We start from the raw sequence: 20,327 nt of genomic DNA, 5'->3' as shown, positions 1-20,327 counted from the left end.
ACTACTACTTCATTCTGCAGTACTAAAAATATTCAAGAGGTTTTACAAAACAAAAAGAGTTTACAAACTTTCTTGACAAAAGAGGGATCTTCACCAAGCTATATCATTTTATAGATGAGACCAGAAATAAATATTGTCAGATTGTGCAATTAACAATAGGAATTTTAAGTATGCCAGATATTTTGTAATTTAAAATATTTCTAAAAGAAAAGTAATTGTAACTGTACATAGAGAGTCGATACATATAGATTGTGATAAAGTAATAAAATAATTTTTCCTTGTGCATTTTAGTCTGAAATGTAATACATCATATACAAAAGCATATGAAATTCTTTTAGTTAAATAGCTGAGACAATATTAACCTGTTCAAAAGGTAGAAAGTATTTTTGGTATCTATTACTTCTGTTGAATCAAGGTGATGTTAGAGGATGATGTCCCTTTACAGTATCCCCTTCACAAAATTTTGAAACTGTTTGTTTACAATATTTTGTGACAGACTATAAAGTTTGACAATCGGTGTACAAAATTATGCCAAAAGGTTGAATACTGATGTATGATCTGTGGAGCATACTGTTACAAGACAAATAATACAAAGTCAAAACTATAACATTACAACACTACACTATGGAAATAAGTACAGAGACTATAATTACAAATTGTAAGTATACATCCATAAAATCACACCTTCAAAGCCTTAAAAAGAGACGAGAAAAAATTAGAGCCTAAGTGTACGATGAGTGAGCCGATTCTAAAAATACGACGATGGGTACAGACCAGAGGAATATACTCAATTATGAGTAGGAATATAGTACAAAATCAATCAGCCACATAAACCAGAGTATTTGAGGATATGTTGATTCATAAAAGGAGGGAGAGGGAGAGTCATAAATAGCTTTAAATGATGACCTAATAAAGTAGCTTGAGGACAAAAACAGTGTATGGAAGTAGACATGTATACATCTTGTTATATTGACTATGCTAGCAAATAGTGTGGAAGACATACAAACTAACCTACATACATAAAGGCCTAGAAGACTCATTCACAACTGATAAAAAAAGTACATACTGATTCAAAGTTACATAATGTATTGGGAATTTAATCCCCCTACTTAAAAAAAAAAACTTACATTTATGTGAAATAACACTGTCTTTGGTAGTCTTGGTTAACAATTTACAAATCTCAGTCACAACACTGATGTAGTTGGCAGGTGCTTAAGTACATTACCCAGCAGCTACAATTTCTTGTAAGTTGACTGGTCCAGCCGGGTACAGCCATACAGCAGTGTGGGAGTGAATCTACCCACAGCATTCAGTTTCCTCCCTAGAGTTCTCAAACTTTCAGTCTAGCATTCAACCAAATCCTGAAACATCGTTTTATGTACTAAATATGCTGTTCAATACCTTCTTTACATCACACAAAGTATGCTCTCCCTATTAAGTTTCCAAAAGCAGTTACTTATGTGGGATGAAATTTAAAAACGGTTCACACATGAAACTTTGATAAACAGAGTTAACTGCAATGGAAAGAATAAACTAACAAGGTGATACACACAGATATACTAACATACTATTCCTATTTTTTACAGTACAAATTATGTATCTTATCCCATTTCAAAATTGCAAAAGGATCTACTCATGTAGTCTCATAGCATATATGTATCATATTCTAAAGCACAAATCTATTACAAAACATCATTATATAGTGCATCATAAATTTGAACAGCCTATAGATAAGACAAAACTCTAGGAATGACATTATCTTACATACTACATTCTTGATAAACACACCACAATTATGTAGTCCTATGAATCTGCAAACGTAGTGTGTATTTTCTTCTAGATCATTAAGCATCCATAGTCATAGGTCTTGTCCTCTATACTAAAAGTTAACAGTACTTAACATTTTACATACTTGCTTTACTTACCACTAGTTCCTCCTATCTTAACACGTGCAATGAACATTTCCACAAAATTCTTATTATACTGGTTCTTGTCTCTAAACTGTTCAGATATACCACAAATTGGTACCTGTCTCAAACAAACAGTTCCATTCCCACTGATCAATCTTAATGTTAATGTATGGACATCCAAAATCTGAATCATCATCTCTGATAATAGACACTTCATGTAAAATATCACTTGCAATTTTGTCAAATGCTACATCCACACTGTTTTTACAGGGTTTAATCAACTTTACTGATATCATAGAATCACTTTGGTTACTCATTTTGTCAGGTATAGATTAAAGACAAGGAATGGATTCCATAGTGCAACTGACCTCACTTATTACAGAAGGAACACAAAAAATATATTACTGTCAAAATTACACTTCCTGCTCAGATCTTCTTTGACTTCATTCCACCAATTTGGATATAAATTTTGACTAACCACAGCTAACTTATTCCAGAATGCACATTTATCTATGTTACCATCAGTCTCGTCCAAAACAAACTTAAAAATGTTTTGACCTTTTTCTCTTGGCTTACAGATAACTCATTACTCTGTGTGATATTAATGAAAAACTGCTTTGACTGGACTGGTATTCCAAGACTCTCACTTACACCATCACATACATCACCTTACCTTTATTCACAAATAACTCTGAAACTTCTTGATTCTTAAACTCCACAACTACATGATAATCATCATAATCATAATCCCTGATGATGATTATGATTGATGATTATGATTGATGATCATACATTCATTCTCAATAAGCTACCAGTCTCAGACATACCAACTTCAGTCATTTCACAGCTCTCATTCGCATCTATATGAAAATACTATCTAGTTCAGATCCAGTGGAGTCATCACCTGACTGGTATACATCAATAACACTGTTTTCTGATCAAAAGAAGAAATCCTTAGTACATACTGCATCAAAACTCCCATTAGTGTCACATTCTGGTTTGTAATTAGTACTGACAACACTATAATTAAATATAGTATCTCAAAACTTTTTATCAAAACATAAGTGAGAAATCTGATATTCCTTCTGTTCAACTTCAGATATCTGTGCCACTTTATTAACACTGTTATTATTGTCTAATTAAAAGTGTAAATTGAAGGTCCCATGCTTTTTGTGTTTCCATGCCCCAAAACTATGGACCTTCATTGAGGCGGATTGCTGTTTCCCGAGTAGTTACATCTACAATTGTTTCTTCTATTGAGTTGCCCTTGGTTATCCCCATTATTCCTATCCTGCTGATGTTAAAAATTTCTGTCTCTATTAACATTTTGACCCTGATAGAAGCTACCATTATATCTGTTTCTGTAGTTATTACCATTGTAATCTCTCTCATTTCGATTATTATGGTACATGCTTTTTTCTACTGCCCTATCCAGCCTGTCAACATACCGTAAAAATTGTTCAAGGCAATCATCAGTTCTGTGCACTAAATCCCACTGCAAACTTTTTGGTAATCTCCTTTCGAGTGCATCAGTCATTGCCATTTCATCAAATGATTTATCAAGGTGCATAAATTTGTGAAGTTGATTCTTACAAAACTCTTTCAGGGTACTGCCCAATTCCTATAATGAGGACCATTCAAAAGTTCACTTTTAATTCTCCCCTGTTCAGCTTCTGACTATAATTTATTTATAAAACTTTTTTTGAAACTTTGAGATGTTTCTCACTAACTTAAATTTAGATTTACCCAAGACAGAGCTTTGCCTTCAAGACATCTTTTAACAAATTTAATTTTTTTACTGTCACTCATGCCTGACACACAACTCTCTTTACAGTGGTGCAGAAGATCTACTGTATGTGAATTGTCTTACAGAAAAAATTTTGATTGGAATGTTACACCACGCAACACTATTGTTGGAATGCAGATTTTTGTAAATACAGTTTTCCTGAACTGCTGAAATTTTTTGATCTAAAACATTTACATTAGTTTGCATACTGTTTTCAACATTTAAAATTCTTTGATTTAAACTACTAAAGTTCTGTTCCATTTTTTTCTGCTATGACCTTCAGTTCAACTCTGAAGTCATTAGCATTCTTCATCTGTCTTGCAGAGTCGGCAACTAACTCATTTTGCAAAACAATAAATTTATTTTCTAAGACATCAACTTTTTTGTTCACACTTCTTAATCCCTTGCACAACCCATTTTTTAGCTCTGAAACCTAATTACTAAGTTGGTCTGTTTGGTATTGTACCTTATCCATTTTACTATTGTTTTCAGCTTTTAGGTCATTTAATTGTCCTTGTAGTGAAGTAAATTTTCTATCATTGTCCGTGCTTCTTTCAGTTGACTGCTCATTAATGCACTAAATTTACTGTTATTATCTGTCTTCATTTCCTCTAGCTTTGCCAAAATTAACTGCAAAATATCAGGTTTTATTGTTTCTTTGCTGACTACATTTTCACTTGGCACATAAATGTCCTGACTGGGTCCCACAGCTTTCACTTCTACGTCACACCTGCCCTCATCTCTCTTCATTTTGTTAACAATCACACAAGTACACAAACAAATTAATTTCACAAATACTTTGTACTTAGCTTTCCTTTTTGATGTCCCTCATTGTAGTTGTAAAGTCCTCTTTCAATTGATCCAGTCCATCATTATTGGAAGTATCTCATCACTGTTGTTATAATTTGACTGTGCAGCTCTCGGTCTTCTTTCTCTGAGTGATGGGAAATTCAATATAAACTGCAAAAGGCACAAATCACTGTCCCTTCTCTAACAGACAAAACTTCATTATCAGTCAATTGATCACGCCACCAATTGTAAAATTACCCTCCCTCACATCAACAGTTGATTTTCACTCTTCTAAATAATTGACCGGTTTCATAAGCTTTGAGAGAAGTAAGATTTATGAATAAACTTTTTTACATATCTTCTTTCCTTATTGTTGGCTCTAGTTTGTCACATCTAGGGGTTGATTCTTGAAGCTTAAATTTTTTTGACTCTGTAGGTTTCAAATTACATGCTAACTATTAAGTAAGTCTGCTGTGCAATTTCTATTTTTGTACTTTTTTTATTGTATCACATTTTTTGATATCACACTGTCTTTACAATTTCCACTTCCATAAAACCAAGAATTGCATTGTTATTGCCAAAATTAAAATCTCATTCAATTCCATCAGATCCATACCCACTACTACTTCATTCTGCAGTACTAAAAATATTCAAGAGGTTTTACAAAACAAAAAGAGTTTACAAACTTTCTTGACAAAAGAGGGATCTTCACCAAGCTATATCATTTTATAGATGAGACCAGAAATAAATATTGTCAGATTGTGCAATTAACAATAGGAATTTTAAGTATGCCAGATATTTTGTAATTTAAAATATTTCTAAAAGAAAAGTAATTGTAACTGTACATAGAGAGTCGATACATATAGATTGTGATAAAGTAATAAAATAATTTTTCCTTGTGCATTTTAGTCTGAAATGTAATACATCATATACAAAAGCATATGAAATTCTTTTAGTTAAATAGCTGAGACAATATTAACCTGTTCAAAAGGTAGAAAGTATTTTTGGTATCTATTACTTCTGTTGAATCAAGGTGATGTTAGAGGATGATGTCCCTTTACAGTATCCCCTTCACAAAATTTTGAAACTGTTTGTTTACAATATTTTGTGACAGACTATAAAGTTTGACAATCGGTGTACAAAATTATGCCAAAAGGTTGAATACTGATGTATGATCTGTGGAGCATACTGTTACAAGACAAATAATACAAAGTCAAAACTATAACATTACAACACTACACTATGGAAATAAGTACAGAGACTATAATTACAAATTGTAAGTATACATCCATAAAATCACACCTTCAAAGCCTTAAAAAGAGACGAGAAAAAATTAGAGCCTAAGTGTACGATGAGTGAGCCGATTCTAAAAATACGACGATGGGTACAGACCAGAGGAATATACTCAATTATGAGTAGGAATATAGTACAAAATCAATCAGCCACATAAACCAGAGTATTTGAGGATATGTTGATTCATAAAAGGAGGGAGAGGGAGAGTCATAAATAGCTTTAAATGATGACCTAATAAAGTAGCTTGAGGACAAAAACAGTGTATGGAAGTAGACATGTATACATCTTGTTATATTGACTATGCTAGCAAATAGTGTGGAAGACATACAAACTAACCTACATACATAAAGGCCTAGAAGACTCATTCACAACTGATAAAAAAAGTACATACTGATTCAAAGTTACATAATGTATTGGGAATTTAATCCCCCTACTTAAAAAAAAAACTTACATTTATGTGAAATAACACTGTCTTTGGTAGTCTTGGTTAACAATTTACAAATCTCAGTCACAACACTGATGTAGTTGGCAGGTGCTTAAGTACATTACCCAGCAGCTACAATTTCTTGTAAGTTGACTGGTCCAGCCGGGTACAGCCATACAGCAGTGTGGGAGTGAATCTACCCACAGCATTCAGTTTCCTCCCTAGAGTTCTCAAACTTTCAGTCTAGCATTCAACCAAATCCTGAAACATCGTTTTATGTACTAAATATGCTGTTCAATACCTTCTTTACATCACACAAAGTATGCTCTCCCTATTAAGTTTCCAAAAGCAGTTACTTATGTGGGATGAAATTTAAAAACGGTTCACACATGAAACTTTGATAAACAGAGTTAACTGCAATGGAAAGAATAAACTAACAAGGTGATACACACAGATATACTAACATACTATTCCTATTTTTTACAGTACAAATTATGTATCTTATCCCATTTCAAAATTGCAAAAGGATCTACTCATGTAGTCTCATAGCATATATGTATCATATTCTAAAGCACAAATCTATTACAAAACATCATTATATAGTGCATCATAAATTTGAACAGCCTATAGATAAGACAAAACTCTAGGAATGACATTATCTTACATACTACATTCTTGATAAACACACCACAATTATGTAGTCCTATGAATCTGCAAACGTAGTGTGTATTTTCTTCTAGATCATTAAGCATCCATAGTCATAGGTCTTGTCCTCTATACTAAAAGTTAACAGTACTTAACATTTTACATACTTGCTTTACTTACCACTAGTTCCTCCTATCTTAACACGTGCAATGAACATTTCCACAAAATTCTTATTATACTGGTTCTTGTCTCTAAACTGTTCAGATATACCACAAATTGGTACCTGTCTCAAACAAACAGTTCCATTCCCACTGATCAATCTTAATGTTAATGTATGGACATCCAAAATCTGAATCATCATCTCTGATAATAGACACTTCATGTAAAATATCACTTGCAATTTTGTCAAATGCTACATCCACACTGTTTTTACAGGGTTTAATCAACTTTACTGATATCATAGAATCACTTTGGTTACTCATTTTGTCAGGTATAGATTAAAGACAAGGAATGGATTCCATAGTGCAACTGACCTCACTTATTACAGAAGGAACACAAAAAATATATTACTGTCAAAATTACACTTCCTGCTCAGATCTTCTTTGACTTCATTCCACCAATTTGGATATAAATTTTGACTAACCACAGCTAACTTATTCCAGAATGCACATTTATCTATGTTACCATCAGTCTCGTCCAAAACAAACTTAAAAATGTTTTGACCTTTTTCTCTTGGCTTACAGATAACTCATTACTCTGTGTGATATTAATGAAAAACTGCTTTGACTGGACTGGTATTCCAAGACTCTCACTTACACCATCACATACATCACCTTACCTTTATTCACAAATAACTCTGAAACTTCTTGATTCTTAAACTCCACAACTACATGATAATCATCATAATCATAATCCCTGATGATGATTATGATTGATGATTATGATTGATGATCATACATTCATTCTCAATAAGCTACCAGTCTCAGACATACCAACTTCAGTCATTTCACAGCTCTCATTCGCATCTATATGAAAATACTATCTAGTTCAGATCCAGTGGAGTCATCACCTGACTGGTATACATCAATAACACTGTTTTCTGATCAAAAGAAGAAATCCTTAGTACATACTGCATCAAAACTCCCATTAGTGTCACATTCTGGTTTGTAATTAGTACTGACAACACTATAATTAAATATAGTATCTCAAAACTTTTTATCAAAACATAAGTGAGAAATCTGATATTCCTTCTGTTCAACTTCAGATATCTGTGCCACTTTATTAACACTGTTATTATTGTCTAATTAAAAGTGTAAATTGAAGGTCCCATGCTTTTTGTGTTTCCATGCCCCAAAACTATGGACCTTCATTGAGGCGGATTGCTGTTTCCCGAGTAGTTACATCTACAATTGTTTCTTCTATTGAGTTGCCCTTGGTTATCCCCATTATTCCTATCCTGCTGATGTTAAAAATTTCTGTCTCTATTAACATTTTGACCCTGATAGAAGCTACCATTATATTTGTTTCTGTAGTTATTACCATTGTAATCTCTCTCATTTCGATTATTATGGTACATGCTTTTTTCTACTGCCCTATCCAGCCTGTCAACATACCGTAAAAATTGTTCAAGGCAATCATCAGTTCTGTGCACTAAATCCCACTGCAAACTTTTTGGTAATCTCCTTTCGAGTGCATCAGTCATTGCCATTTCATCAAATGATTTATCAAGGTGCATAAATTTGTGAAGTTGATTCTTACAAAACTCTTTCAGGGTACTGCCCAATTCCTATAATGAGGACCATTCAAAAGTTCACTTTTAATTCTCCCCTGTTCAGCTTCTGACTATAATTTATTTATAAAACTTTTTTTGAAACTTTGAGATGTTTCTCACTAACTTAAATTTAGATTTACCCAAGACAGAGCTTTGCCTTCAAGACATCTTTTAACAAATTTAATTTTTTGACTGTCACTCATGCCTGACACACAACTCTCTTTACAGTGGTGCAGAAGATCTACTGTATGTGAATTGTCTTACAGAAAAAATTTTGATTGGAATGTTACACCACGCAACACTATTGTTGGAATGCAGATTTTTGTAAATACAGTTTTCCTGAACTGCTGAAATTTTTTGATCTAAAACATTTACATTAGTTTGCATACTGTTTTCAACATTTAAAATTCTTTGATTTAAACTACTAAAGTTCTGTTCCATTTTTTTCTGCTATGACCTTCAGTTCAACTCTGAAGTCATTAGCATTCTTCATCTGTCTTGCAGAGTCGGCAACTAACTCATTTTGCAAAACAATAAATTTATTTTCTAAGACATCAACTTTTTTGTTCACACTTCTTAATCCCTTGCACAACCCATTTTTTAGCTCTGAAACCTAATTACTAAGTTGGTCTGTTTGGTATTGTACCTTATCCATTTTACTATTGTTTTCAGCTTTTAGGTCATTTAATTGTCCTTGTAGTGAAGTAAATTTTCTATCATTGTCCGTGCTTATTTCAGTTGACTGCTCATTAATGCACTAAATTTACTGTTATTATCTGTCTTCATTTCCTCTAGCTTTGCCAAAATTAACTGCAAAATATCAGGTTTTATTGTTTCTTTGCTGACTACATTTTCACTTGGCTCATAAATGTCCTGACTGGGTCCCACAGCTTTCACTTCTACGTCACACCTGCCCTCATCTCTCTTCATTTTGTTAACAATCACACAAGTACACAAACAAATTAATTTCACAAATACTTTGTACTTAGCTTTCCTTTTTGATGTCCCTCATTGTAGTTGTAAAGTCCTCTTTCAATTGATCCAGTCCATCATTATTGGAAGTATCTCATCACTGTTGTTATAATTTGACTGTGCAGCTCTCGGTCTTCTTTCTCTGAGTGATGGGAAATTCAATATAAACTGCAAAAGGCACAAATCACTGTCCCTTCTCTAACAGACAAAACTTCATTATCAGTCAATTGATCACGCCACCAATTGTAAAATTACCCTCCCTCACATCAACAGTTGATTTTCACTCTTCTAAATAATTGACTTGTTTCGTAAGCTTTCAGAGGAGTAAGATTGACAAATAAACTTTTTTACTTACCTTCTTTCCTCATCATTGGCTCCAGTTTGTCACATCTAGAGGTTAATTCTTGAGGCTTAAATTTTTTGACTTTGTAGGTTTTCAGATGACATGATAACTGTTAAGTAAGTCTGTTGTGTAATTTCTGTTTTTGTACTTTTTTTATTGTATCACATTTCTCTATATCACACTGTCTTTACACTTTACACTTCCATAAAACCAAAAATTTCATTTTTATTGCCAAAATTAAAAACATGTCCAATTCCATCAGAGTTGTGCCCACTATTACTTCATTCTGTGGTACTAACAACAGTCCAAAGAGTTTACAAAACAGGGTTTACAAACTTTCTTGACAAAAGAAGAGTTTTCACAAAGCTATATAATTATTTTATAAATGAGACCAGAAATAAATTTAATAAATGTTATCAGATTGTGCAATTAATAATAGGAATTTTAAGTGAGCCAGGTATTTCATGATTTTATTTCGTGATTTCAAATATTTCCAAAAGAAAAGTAATTTTAACTGTAAATACACAGTTAATACATATCAATTGTAATAAAATAATGTCTTTTTATACATTTTAGAGTGAAGTATAATACATCATTCACAAAATCATATGGAATTCTTTTAGTTAAACCGATGAGATAATATTAACCTGTTTATAAGGTAGGAAGTTTTTTTTGCTATCGATAACTTCTGTTGAATGAAGATAATGTTAGAGGAGGGTGTCCCTTTACTAGTGGTACTTGGTGATGAAGCACACTATGCACCTAGCACACAATTTCTCACATACTTGTCAACATCCTGTCTTCACACTCTTCACCAATATTGTTGAGCAACCTTACAATCTATTGTTCTTTGACCTCTGTGTCCAGTTAGACTGTGGTTGTGAACTTCTTTCAATACTTCTTTCCATAATGCAGCAGACATCATGATGCATGGCTCAAGCTTCAGTGCCCTACCTAGCATTCCATTTTGCATGGCAGATTGTGGCTATGTTTTGAATAGCTTGTGTTGTGACTTGGCAAGACAGCCAAGCCAACTGTGAGGTAGCCGAAAGGCACGCGTTTAAGCTCACGCAGGCTGGCGTGAGGTCTGGAACAGTTAAAGGAGTTGAGTCTAGTAAAAAAAGTACGTAGCTTCTGGAATACTTAACTTTAATCCATAATTGGTAAACATCGGTCTGACGGTACATGCATCACAAGTTAAATAGCAAATGATAATGGCGCCTTGCTAGGTCGTAGCAAATGACGTAGCTGAAGGCTATGCTAACTATCGTCTCGGCAAATGAGAGTGTAATTTGTCAGTGAACCATCGCTAGCAAAGTCGGCTGTACAACTGGGCCGAGTGCTAGGAAGTCTCTCTAGACCTGCCGTGTGGCGGCGCTCGGTCTGCAATCACTGATAGTGGCGACACGCGGGTCTGACGTATACTACCGGACCGCGGCCGATTTAAAGGCTACCACCTAGCAAGTGTGGTGTTTGGCGGTGACACCACAGCTTGAAGTTAGCATCAGCAGTTAGCAGCTTCTCTCATTCTGTATGGTTACAGCCAAGTGTCCATATGACACCAAACTTTCTGCTTAATCCGTCTGCATTTTATGTGGTTTCTGCCTGGCTTATAAATCTCCTCCAGTCAAATTTGTTTAATTTCAATTCCCACCAAGTCCAGCTGCTTGGAGCCTCCTTCAAGCTTAAGAGCCATTTTGACACTGTGTGATCATTTAAGACTTTGAATTTCCTGGCATAAATATAGCGCCTGAAGTACATGATACCACACATCAAACTCAACATTTCCTCTCAAGTAATTTTGCAGCTTCATTTAACTGTTTTGATGCGTAGGCTGCAAGGTGCTCTTTCACATACACATCTTTGCTTATAGTACACCTTCCTGGCTAGTTATTTGCATCACAGGACAGAACAAATTCCTTCTCATAATTCAGAAATATTAACACTACATTGTCTGGTGATACAACAGTGGTGTCGTGCACAAAATAGCGGTCAACGGCCGGCGACGGTGGTGTCATGAGCATAGTATGATGCAGTGGCCAGCGCCAGCACCTCAGTATCTTTTGCATTCTGTTGGTGTTTTGTTTAGGTAACAATAAGTTACACACATCAATAAGTTTTTTGTTTTTATAAGTACTTGCACCCTTTCATCATGGCAGATGAAAGAGACAATAGGATTATTTACAATGAAGGTGCAGGCGTCTTGTCTGACATTTTGAATGACTTGGCTGATTAGGAAGAAGACATAGGATATCAAAAAAATTAAAGTGAAGCAGAATCGTAGGAAGATAGTAAAATACGTCCAAGAAGAATTCAGTGAAGGCTACGGTTTCCAACTGATTTGGCTGAATCAGATGAAGAAGACAGTGCACAGAGTTCAGACTTTGATTTACCAAGGACCAATAATAAATTTTAAGGATCCTCGGGTCCAAACATATTTCCCAAATATACACAGAGCATCGAGGATATCATAGAATTAGATATCGGGAACGATCTTTACGAATATATTAGCAATGAAACCAACGAGCACTATAGTCAAAATTGCAAGAGAAGGAAACTGGATTTAAAAAATGCCAAATTTGTCAACGTTATGGGACCCAAGCATAGAAATTGGTTTGGGCTGCTATACTTATGAGAATTATAAATACAGCAAGGATTGATTATTATTGGTCAACAAATCCATTGATAGACACACTGATATTTTGCAAAACGATGTCCTGCAACCGATTCAGACAAATATTATCATTTTTACATTTTTCCAACAGCAACAGTAAACCAGATAAAGCCGACCGGCTAGTCAAAGTGCAATTCGTAATAGATTATTTTTCCAAAAAGTTTGAAGAAATTTTTAATCCAAGTCAGAACATCTCAACTGATGAAGGAATGACACCATTGGGTGGACGGTTAAATTTTAAAGTTTATAATCCATCAAAAATTATGAAATACAGCATACTCATTTGGATGCTGTGTGATTCGAGTACAGGATACATTTCTTCATTTGAGATATATTCCGGTGCTGGGCAGCCTTTAGCAAAAACAGTGATGGAACTATTGACACCTTCTGAGGGAAAGTGGCACCACTTCTACATGGCTGATTATTATAACAGTGTAGAACTTGCAAAGAAGTTACTTGAAAAGAAAATTTGAGTTTGTGGAATGACATGGCAAAATAAAGGATTTCTGGAAAATTAAAGCTCACAAAAGACAATGTTTTAGAAGCTTGTCATCTATGGAAAGGTGACAAGTGGCCAGTGACAAGCCAAGTAATCTGAATTAGTGCTGCCGGCGCCAAGTGTATGAATTTGTACGAAATGTGAGGACGGCAAAGTGCTAACATGGGGCTAGTTGTTAGTGCTCCTTTTATCTTTTTTGAATATGAAATTGGGAAGATCTTAGCTGTAAGTCGGTTAGTTTTAGTGATGTACAAATCAGTGAAGTTGGCCATAAATAAATATAACATTTTTGAACCTCATTCCATGTTGATTAAGTATGATGTGGAGTCATTTAAAATATTATGGAGGATTTATATTAATGCATGGTTTTGCAGTGATATGTACCACTAAAACTCTCTAGAACTTCCAGCTGCAGCAAGTGGTTTAAAACTCACAAGCTTTCAGTCAAGTACTCCTTGGAAACTGTCAAGTAGTGACTGTCCTTTGGTTGCCGCTAACATCCTTTACTGCTGCACTGCCTTACATGATGTCACTGGTGCTCACTCCAGCACCATATAGGGTAATGTTTGCATTGCGCCCCTGCTGCACCTGCTTCAGCTTTCTGATGGCTGTGTTACAATCCTTGCTCAACGGTAGGCTACCACCTTTGCTGAGGGTGTTTTCACAATCTTTTATCTATCACTTCTTTAATTATGCTATCCCAGAAACAACTAGTCCATGTAATAAATGATGTCTCTTTGAATGCAGTATGATGTGAATATTCTAGAGCATGCTCTACTATCACTGATTTCTTATGACATGACAGGGGAAAGCATCTCTCATGTTCTGTCTGACAGAAAACTGTCAATGCTCACACAGTATTTTATATACTCCTGGCATTCTGACGCCTACATCACTTTTACAGGTCTCGTGAGTTGTCAAATTTTTGTTGGAGGCCTGTAGACTGAATCTGTTTCATACCCCTTTAAGAAGTGGCTAATATTTCTGATTAATGAGCCACAGAACAGAAAAAAACATAAGCTTCATTGAGTTTTATTCAGGGTTCTTCTGCTCCTGTGTTTTCAGGAAGGTGGTTTGTGAAATCTGGTAACTAGTGTATCTGTTTTCCTGGAATACTTTCTGTATGTGGCTCAGTTCCTTCAGCAGGTTTTCAGCATCTGAGACACCTTCCACACAATGCACTAAGATCCTCAGAACAGAATATTTTTGTGACAGATAGTGATAGCTGTTAATGTGCAGGTATCTGCAGTATGTGTGGGTGGGTTTCCAGTAAACACTGTGGCTGACACACAAATTGCCTTATGGCAGATGAGGACATCAAGGAAGTGCAAGGCGCTACCAGTCTCTACCTCCATTGTGAATTTGATGTTGTCATGGATATTGTTGATGTGGTCCAAGAATTCCCCAAGCTTTTTACATTCATGAGACCAGATGATGAATGTATTCTCAATGTAATGGTAAAAGCAACTAGGCTTTGCAGGAGCCACATCCAGTGAAAAGCATTTGTCTGATTAAAACATTCTATATTCTCCATCATACAAAATCAGATGGACGGCCTCACATTGGAAAGTCCATTAGCTCTAGTTATACCCAACTTGTTTATGGAGAACATCATGCTGGACATGCCTCCTGCAAAGTCTGTTTGCTTTTATCATTACATCAATGACACATTCATCATCTGGTCTCATTGATGTGAAAAAACTGGGGTAATTCTTGGATAACATCAACAATATCCATGACAATATAAAGTTCACAATTGAGGTGGAGACCTATAGTGCCTTGCTGTTCCTTGATGTCCTCATCTGCTGTAAGGCAATGTGTGTCTCAGTCACAGTGTTTACTGGAAATCCACCCACACACATCAGGATCTGCAAGCTAACAGCTATCACGATCTGTCACAGAAATGTTTTGTTCTGAGGACCTTGGTGCATCAATAGAAAGCTCTCTCATACACTGGAAGGTTGCCAAAGGAACTGACTCACTTACAGAAAGTATTCAAGGAAAACGGCTACAACAATTGCCAGATTTCAAAAGCCATCTTCCCGGAAACATAGAAGCAGAAGGGCCACGAGAAGAAATATAAGCTTGTGTTTTTTCCATTCTATGGCTCAATAATGGGAAAGATCAGCCATTTCCTAAAGAGGCATGAAATAGATTCGGTCATCAGGGCTCCAACAAAAGTTTCACAACTCATCAGTCCTTTGAAAGATGGTATAGGTGTTTGAATGCCAGTAGTACATAAAATACTGTGTGGGTGTGGATATTTTTATGTTGGACAGACTGTGCATACTAATGAACAGTGCTGAGTAGAACACAAGATACTTTCACTTTTGTTACCCTGAGGGATCAGTGGTAGCAGAGCATGCTCTGGAAAACAGACATCACATTTCATTCAAAAAGACATCAGTTATTACACAGATGTGTTGTTTCTAGGATATCATAATTAAAAAAGCAATAGAGATAAAAATTTGTAACAACACTCTCAATGAAGTTGATGGCCTATAGTTAAGCAAGCCTTCGGACCCTACCATCAGAAAATTGAAGTGGGTGCTGTGGGTGTGCAATGAAAGTATTACACTATATGGCAGTGGAGCAAACACCAGTGGCAACAGAGAAGGAAGCACTGCAGTATAAGTATGATGGCAGCAACCAAAAGATAGTCACCACTTGACAATGGCAGAGGAGTACTTGGCCCAAGGGCTTGATGATTTTACACCATTTGATGTTATTGTGAGGCCAAGAGAATTTTATCATAATGGTTAATTGTTTATCAGATCACTGTTGATGTTAACCTACAGCACTATCACAATTACAGTAAGCTGTGATCAGCAAGCCTGACCTCATGCACTTGCAAGGCAGGTCTTAATTTTTTGTGGGGATAAAGTTGCCTATTTTTCCTAGGTTTCAAACACATGTTTTTTATTTTTCCTAAATCAGTTGTGGTGAATGATGAGATATTACTGTTGAGGAGGACATGGTTGATTTGTCATTACCAGAAGGATGTTGAGCTAATCTTCCTCAATACTTTATTAAATTGTACGCAGCTCATGTCACCCACATAAAACAAATGTCAGTTTCTAATCCGCAATTATCCTATATCAGTATCATAGAACCAGTATTGATTAAGAAGTGAAACTTTTTGCTCTCCACTCAGTCCTCTTGTTACAGGCTCATAACAGTTATCTACACTGCCTGTAGTTAATAGGTGTGATGTATGGGAACATTTCCTATTGTAAAGATTCAATTCAGTAATGACTTTCAATATAGTAGTAAGAAAGATTTGTTAGGAGGGATATAGTTAATGTAAACATGTATTTAGAGGACTATACCATGACATGAAAGAATCCAGTTAGAGAACTATACCATGATAAATCAGAAAACTTAGACAGGCTGCAAATGACACTTTCTTAAAAGGGTAGTTTTTCTAACTGTTGCTAATTAACTTTGTCTAATTATCAGAAATTGTTATTCACTTAGCAAATAAGATGGATAAATGGTACAAACTTGGATCCTCTTTGCAACTATTATTGAGAAATATTTCAAACAGTTGATTATACACTTTTTAGCAAGCTTCTGTGCAACGTATTTCTATCAGTGGAAGCAAAAGTTTCAGCATGGCATACTCCTATTTTTGTGAGAATGTTTTATAGCTGTGTTATCATAAGAATTCTGTATCAAATGAGCAGCATCAGGAGGCCACTTTTGTAATCATAATGGGGATGTGCCAGTTTCTACCCTTTGTATAGGTTTTTTTTCTGTGGTTGTGCAGTACGACATAAGTCAAATGATTGGATGTAGATGTAGATATGAAGTGGAATGAATACCTCAGAATGGCAGTAGGGAAGGTGAATGGTAGACTTCATTTTAGTTGAAGAATTTCGGCAAAGTGTCATCCATAAAGGAGATGGTGTATAGAATGCTAGTGCTATTCATTCATTCAAGTATTTGGCATCCCCATCAGGATGGATTAAAGGAAGACATGAAGCAGTTCAGAGTGGGCAGCTGGATTTGTTACCAGTAGATTCAATCTGCAATTTGTCCCATGGGTAGATGCTTGATAAGAAATAGTAAGATACAGCTAAACAAGAACAAGGGTCTACTACAACCACAATAGAGTGATTTAATAACAAAGGAAAACACTTCTCAATAAAATATAATACAACTTCTCTGACACTAACAGGCACACACCTGGAACACTCAGTGAATAAACATTGTGGGGCATGAAGACCATGCCACAGATAGTCCCTAATGGCAGAGGTTGAATGCTCAACATAGCTGGTTGACAGGTATGTCTCAGGATATCACTGGAAAGTTATAAGTGCTGCTGTGGTGGCTTCTGATCAGGCCCTGACTGATTACCTGCTTAGAGGTTGTGTGTGAATTGGCCCAGAACCCTGGTGTGGTGAACCGTCAAATCGTGTTGGCTTGCACTGTCCTGTATAGATGGGACATAGAGGAATTCATGCCAATCCAGTTCTGCACACAACCCAGTTGAGGAAATAGGTCCCTGACGTGGACGACCTCTGTTGGTGCTAGTCCTGCTGTCTGTCATCCTTTATGTGATCAGTTCAATGCAGTGAGGCAATACCTTGTACATATGCAAGCCCATGATGGATCAGTGTCTGAGGGGTTGCTGATCCCTTTAGGTGAATGAGGGGTACATGGCACCATCAGCACACAAGTGTTATGAAGATGCTTTATGAGCTTAAATGAGAATCCCTTGTGGAAAGATAATGCTCTTTCTGCAAGGCATTATTCCTGAAATTTAGAGAACCAACATTTGAGGCTGACTACATAATGAATCTACTGCTACCAACATGCATTTCACATAAGGATCATGAAGATAAGATGTAAGAAATTAGGGCCTGTATGGAGGCTTTAAGATATTCATTTCTTCATTGCTCCATTTGCAAGTCAAATAGGAGAGGAAGTGATTAATAGTGGCACAAAGTATCCTCTGCTGTGCACTATATGGTGGTCTGCAGCACATGTATTTTGATTTGTTATTAGTAGTCAACCTGCTTAGCTGAGTGGCAATGTGTTTGCCTGCCACGCAGTGGGCCCAGGTTCGATTTCCGGCCATGTTGTGTCACCACCACCACCACCACCACCACCACCACTACCACCACCACCACTGACATGCAAGCCACCCAACGTTGCATCACCTGAAATAAGACTTGCATCCCGGGGCTGAACTTTCCTGGATGGGGCCTCCCAGGCAACAAGGCTACAATGTCATAATTTTTGTTTTTTAAAAAGTGTTCATTTGTAGTTAGCATTAGAGTATTTTAAACATGTTTATTATGGCATTTAGACATGGTGTTGAAACTGCAATAAAACTTGGGTGTATATTTTAGTCCATAACATAAAACAATTATTTCTTTAGGCAACATTTGATGTTGCAGGCTACACATGACACTGTTAAACATTTGGTATGTGCAGTGGCTGTGGGCGTTTATTATTGGTATGATGAAACTGATTATAAAATAAACAGAGTTGCAAAAGACCCAACTACTAATATGAACAACCCCATTCACCAGTAGTGTTAAAAAGTATAAATAGCTCCATTTTCAACCAACTGTTAGGAAGAGGACCAGAGAAAATTGACATTTACAGCATGTTTGTTTAACAAATACTCTGTTGAGAAATAGACTCCAATGTGGACACAGTTAAGAGACAATGTTCTTCATACTTATAGATGTGTGACAGACTTTGAGGTAATCTCAAGTATGCAATACTATAAAGACCACTGCATATTAAGGTACCTCAAATTGCACATAAAAAATGATAAGTGACATCATTACATACAAATCTTTTTTGAGCCAGGAACATAAACTGAGCAGTGTTGAGTCAGTTTAATTCTGTTTTAAGTATCTGTTATCTCTGAGGCATCATTCTTGAGACAGCTTTTATATTTCAATTTCAGTTGCAGCAACTGGAAGTGGAAAATTGAAGATTACATGCAAATATGACTAAACTTCAGCTATCATTCGATGATTGCTGTTCTAATCAAACATTAGATGATGGACCAAAACGAGAAGAATTGCTAAGTAAGTTCAAATTGTTCCTTCATCATAGTAAGTATCTTTCTTGTTGCTGTTGTTCCCAAATGCCCAAGTTCATGGTTTTCATTCTGAAAAACAGTTTTTTTTTTCCTCCATAGACACTCTTTCTAATAACTGAGGACTTCTATAAGTACAGGTTTTTACAAATACTGCCAGTTCTAGACAGAAATAATTATTCTATCACACTACATGCTAAAGGTATAAAATTGCTATAACACTAAAACAAATATAATAGATATAATATTTGAGAATGTGTTCCTGATGTGCATTTTAGGTCTGTGTTTCCAAATACTCTAGGGATGGTAACTTGACATTCACAGGTGACTGTTCAACAGCATAGCATCTGATTTTCTACACGACTGGTGTTATTTTGTTATACTTGAATTAGTATTAATTTCATTTATTTATGACAGTGTTATAAATTTGTTCTCATTCAGAGCAGTACAATCGGCTGCAACTTGAAGTTGACAGATGGCGAGAGGAATGCATTCAGTTACACAGTATTCTAGCAGAGCAAACTGAAGGTTTGAAGAATGTTGCTAGTATCAACTATGGAAGTCATGTACACTTAAAAAATGAGGTTGTGGAGCTAGTACTGGCATTTGAAGCACAGAAGAAGATAAACAGGTACGTGCAAAAATGCAGTACCATATCTTACTTTTGTTAATTAAATCTGGGAATCATTAACTCTTTAAACTGTAAATTCGTGTAGGCAGCTGGAAGATGAATTGCACCAAGAGAAAAATAAGTGGCAAGCAGAAAGAAAACAACTCCAACAAGAAAATGAGAAACTCAGAGAGGAGAATGATAATCAGCACAAGCTTTTGTCTCCAAGTTTAACTAAAAGCCCACAAACTCAAACTGAAGCTTTTATGCAACATGAAATTATAAGAGTGACTTCAGGAAAGCTGGTGAATATTAATTCAGATCATATTAATGTTTAAAAACTTCATTAAAACAGCTTATAGCATGTACAGGATGTCTTAGGAGGAAACACATATCCATGAAGAGGTTATAATACAGACTGCTGTAATGGGGAAACAATTTATTATTCTATGCTTTTTTCTCAGTTACAAAAGTTAACAATAGGAGAATGCATAGAGGACTGAGGCCAAATCAGCAATAATATTTGTAGTTTTCTGTGGTCTTTTTAAGA

The 20,327-nt window shown here is 35.6% G+C and overlaps 1 protein-coding gene across 1 annotated transcript in view; it reads left to right on the top strand.

The window, feature by feature from the left end:
- Window positions 1-20,327, top strand: part of LOC126471260 (unconventional myosin-Va-like) — a 168,864-nt gene that overhangs the window by 37,496 nt on the left and 111,041 nt on the right. The window contains exons 2-3 of the mRNA XM_050099379.1: window positions 19,609-19,798; window positions 19,884-20,082. Coding sequence (XP_049955336.1) covers window positions 19,609-19,798; window positions 19,884-20,082 — 389 coding nt within the window. The remainder of the gene's footprint in view (window positions 1-19,608; window positions 19,799-19,883; window positions 20,083-20,327) is intronic.

Source organism: Schistocerca serialis, chromosome 3 (genome assembly GCF_023864345.2).
Source record: "Schistocerca serialis cubense isolate TAMUIC-IGC-003099 chromosome 3, iqSchSeri2.2, whole genome shotgun sequence".
Classification (NCBI taxonomy): Eukaryota; Metazoa; Arthropoda; class Insecta; order Orthoptera; family Acrididae; genus Schistocerca; species Schistocerca serialis.
The sequence above is the reverse complement of the archived record's forward strand: the minus strand, read 5'-3'. Positions and strand labels throughout refer to the sequence as shown.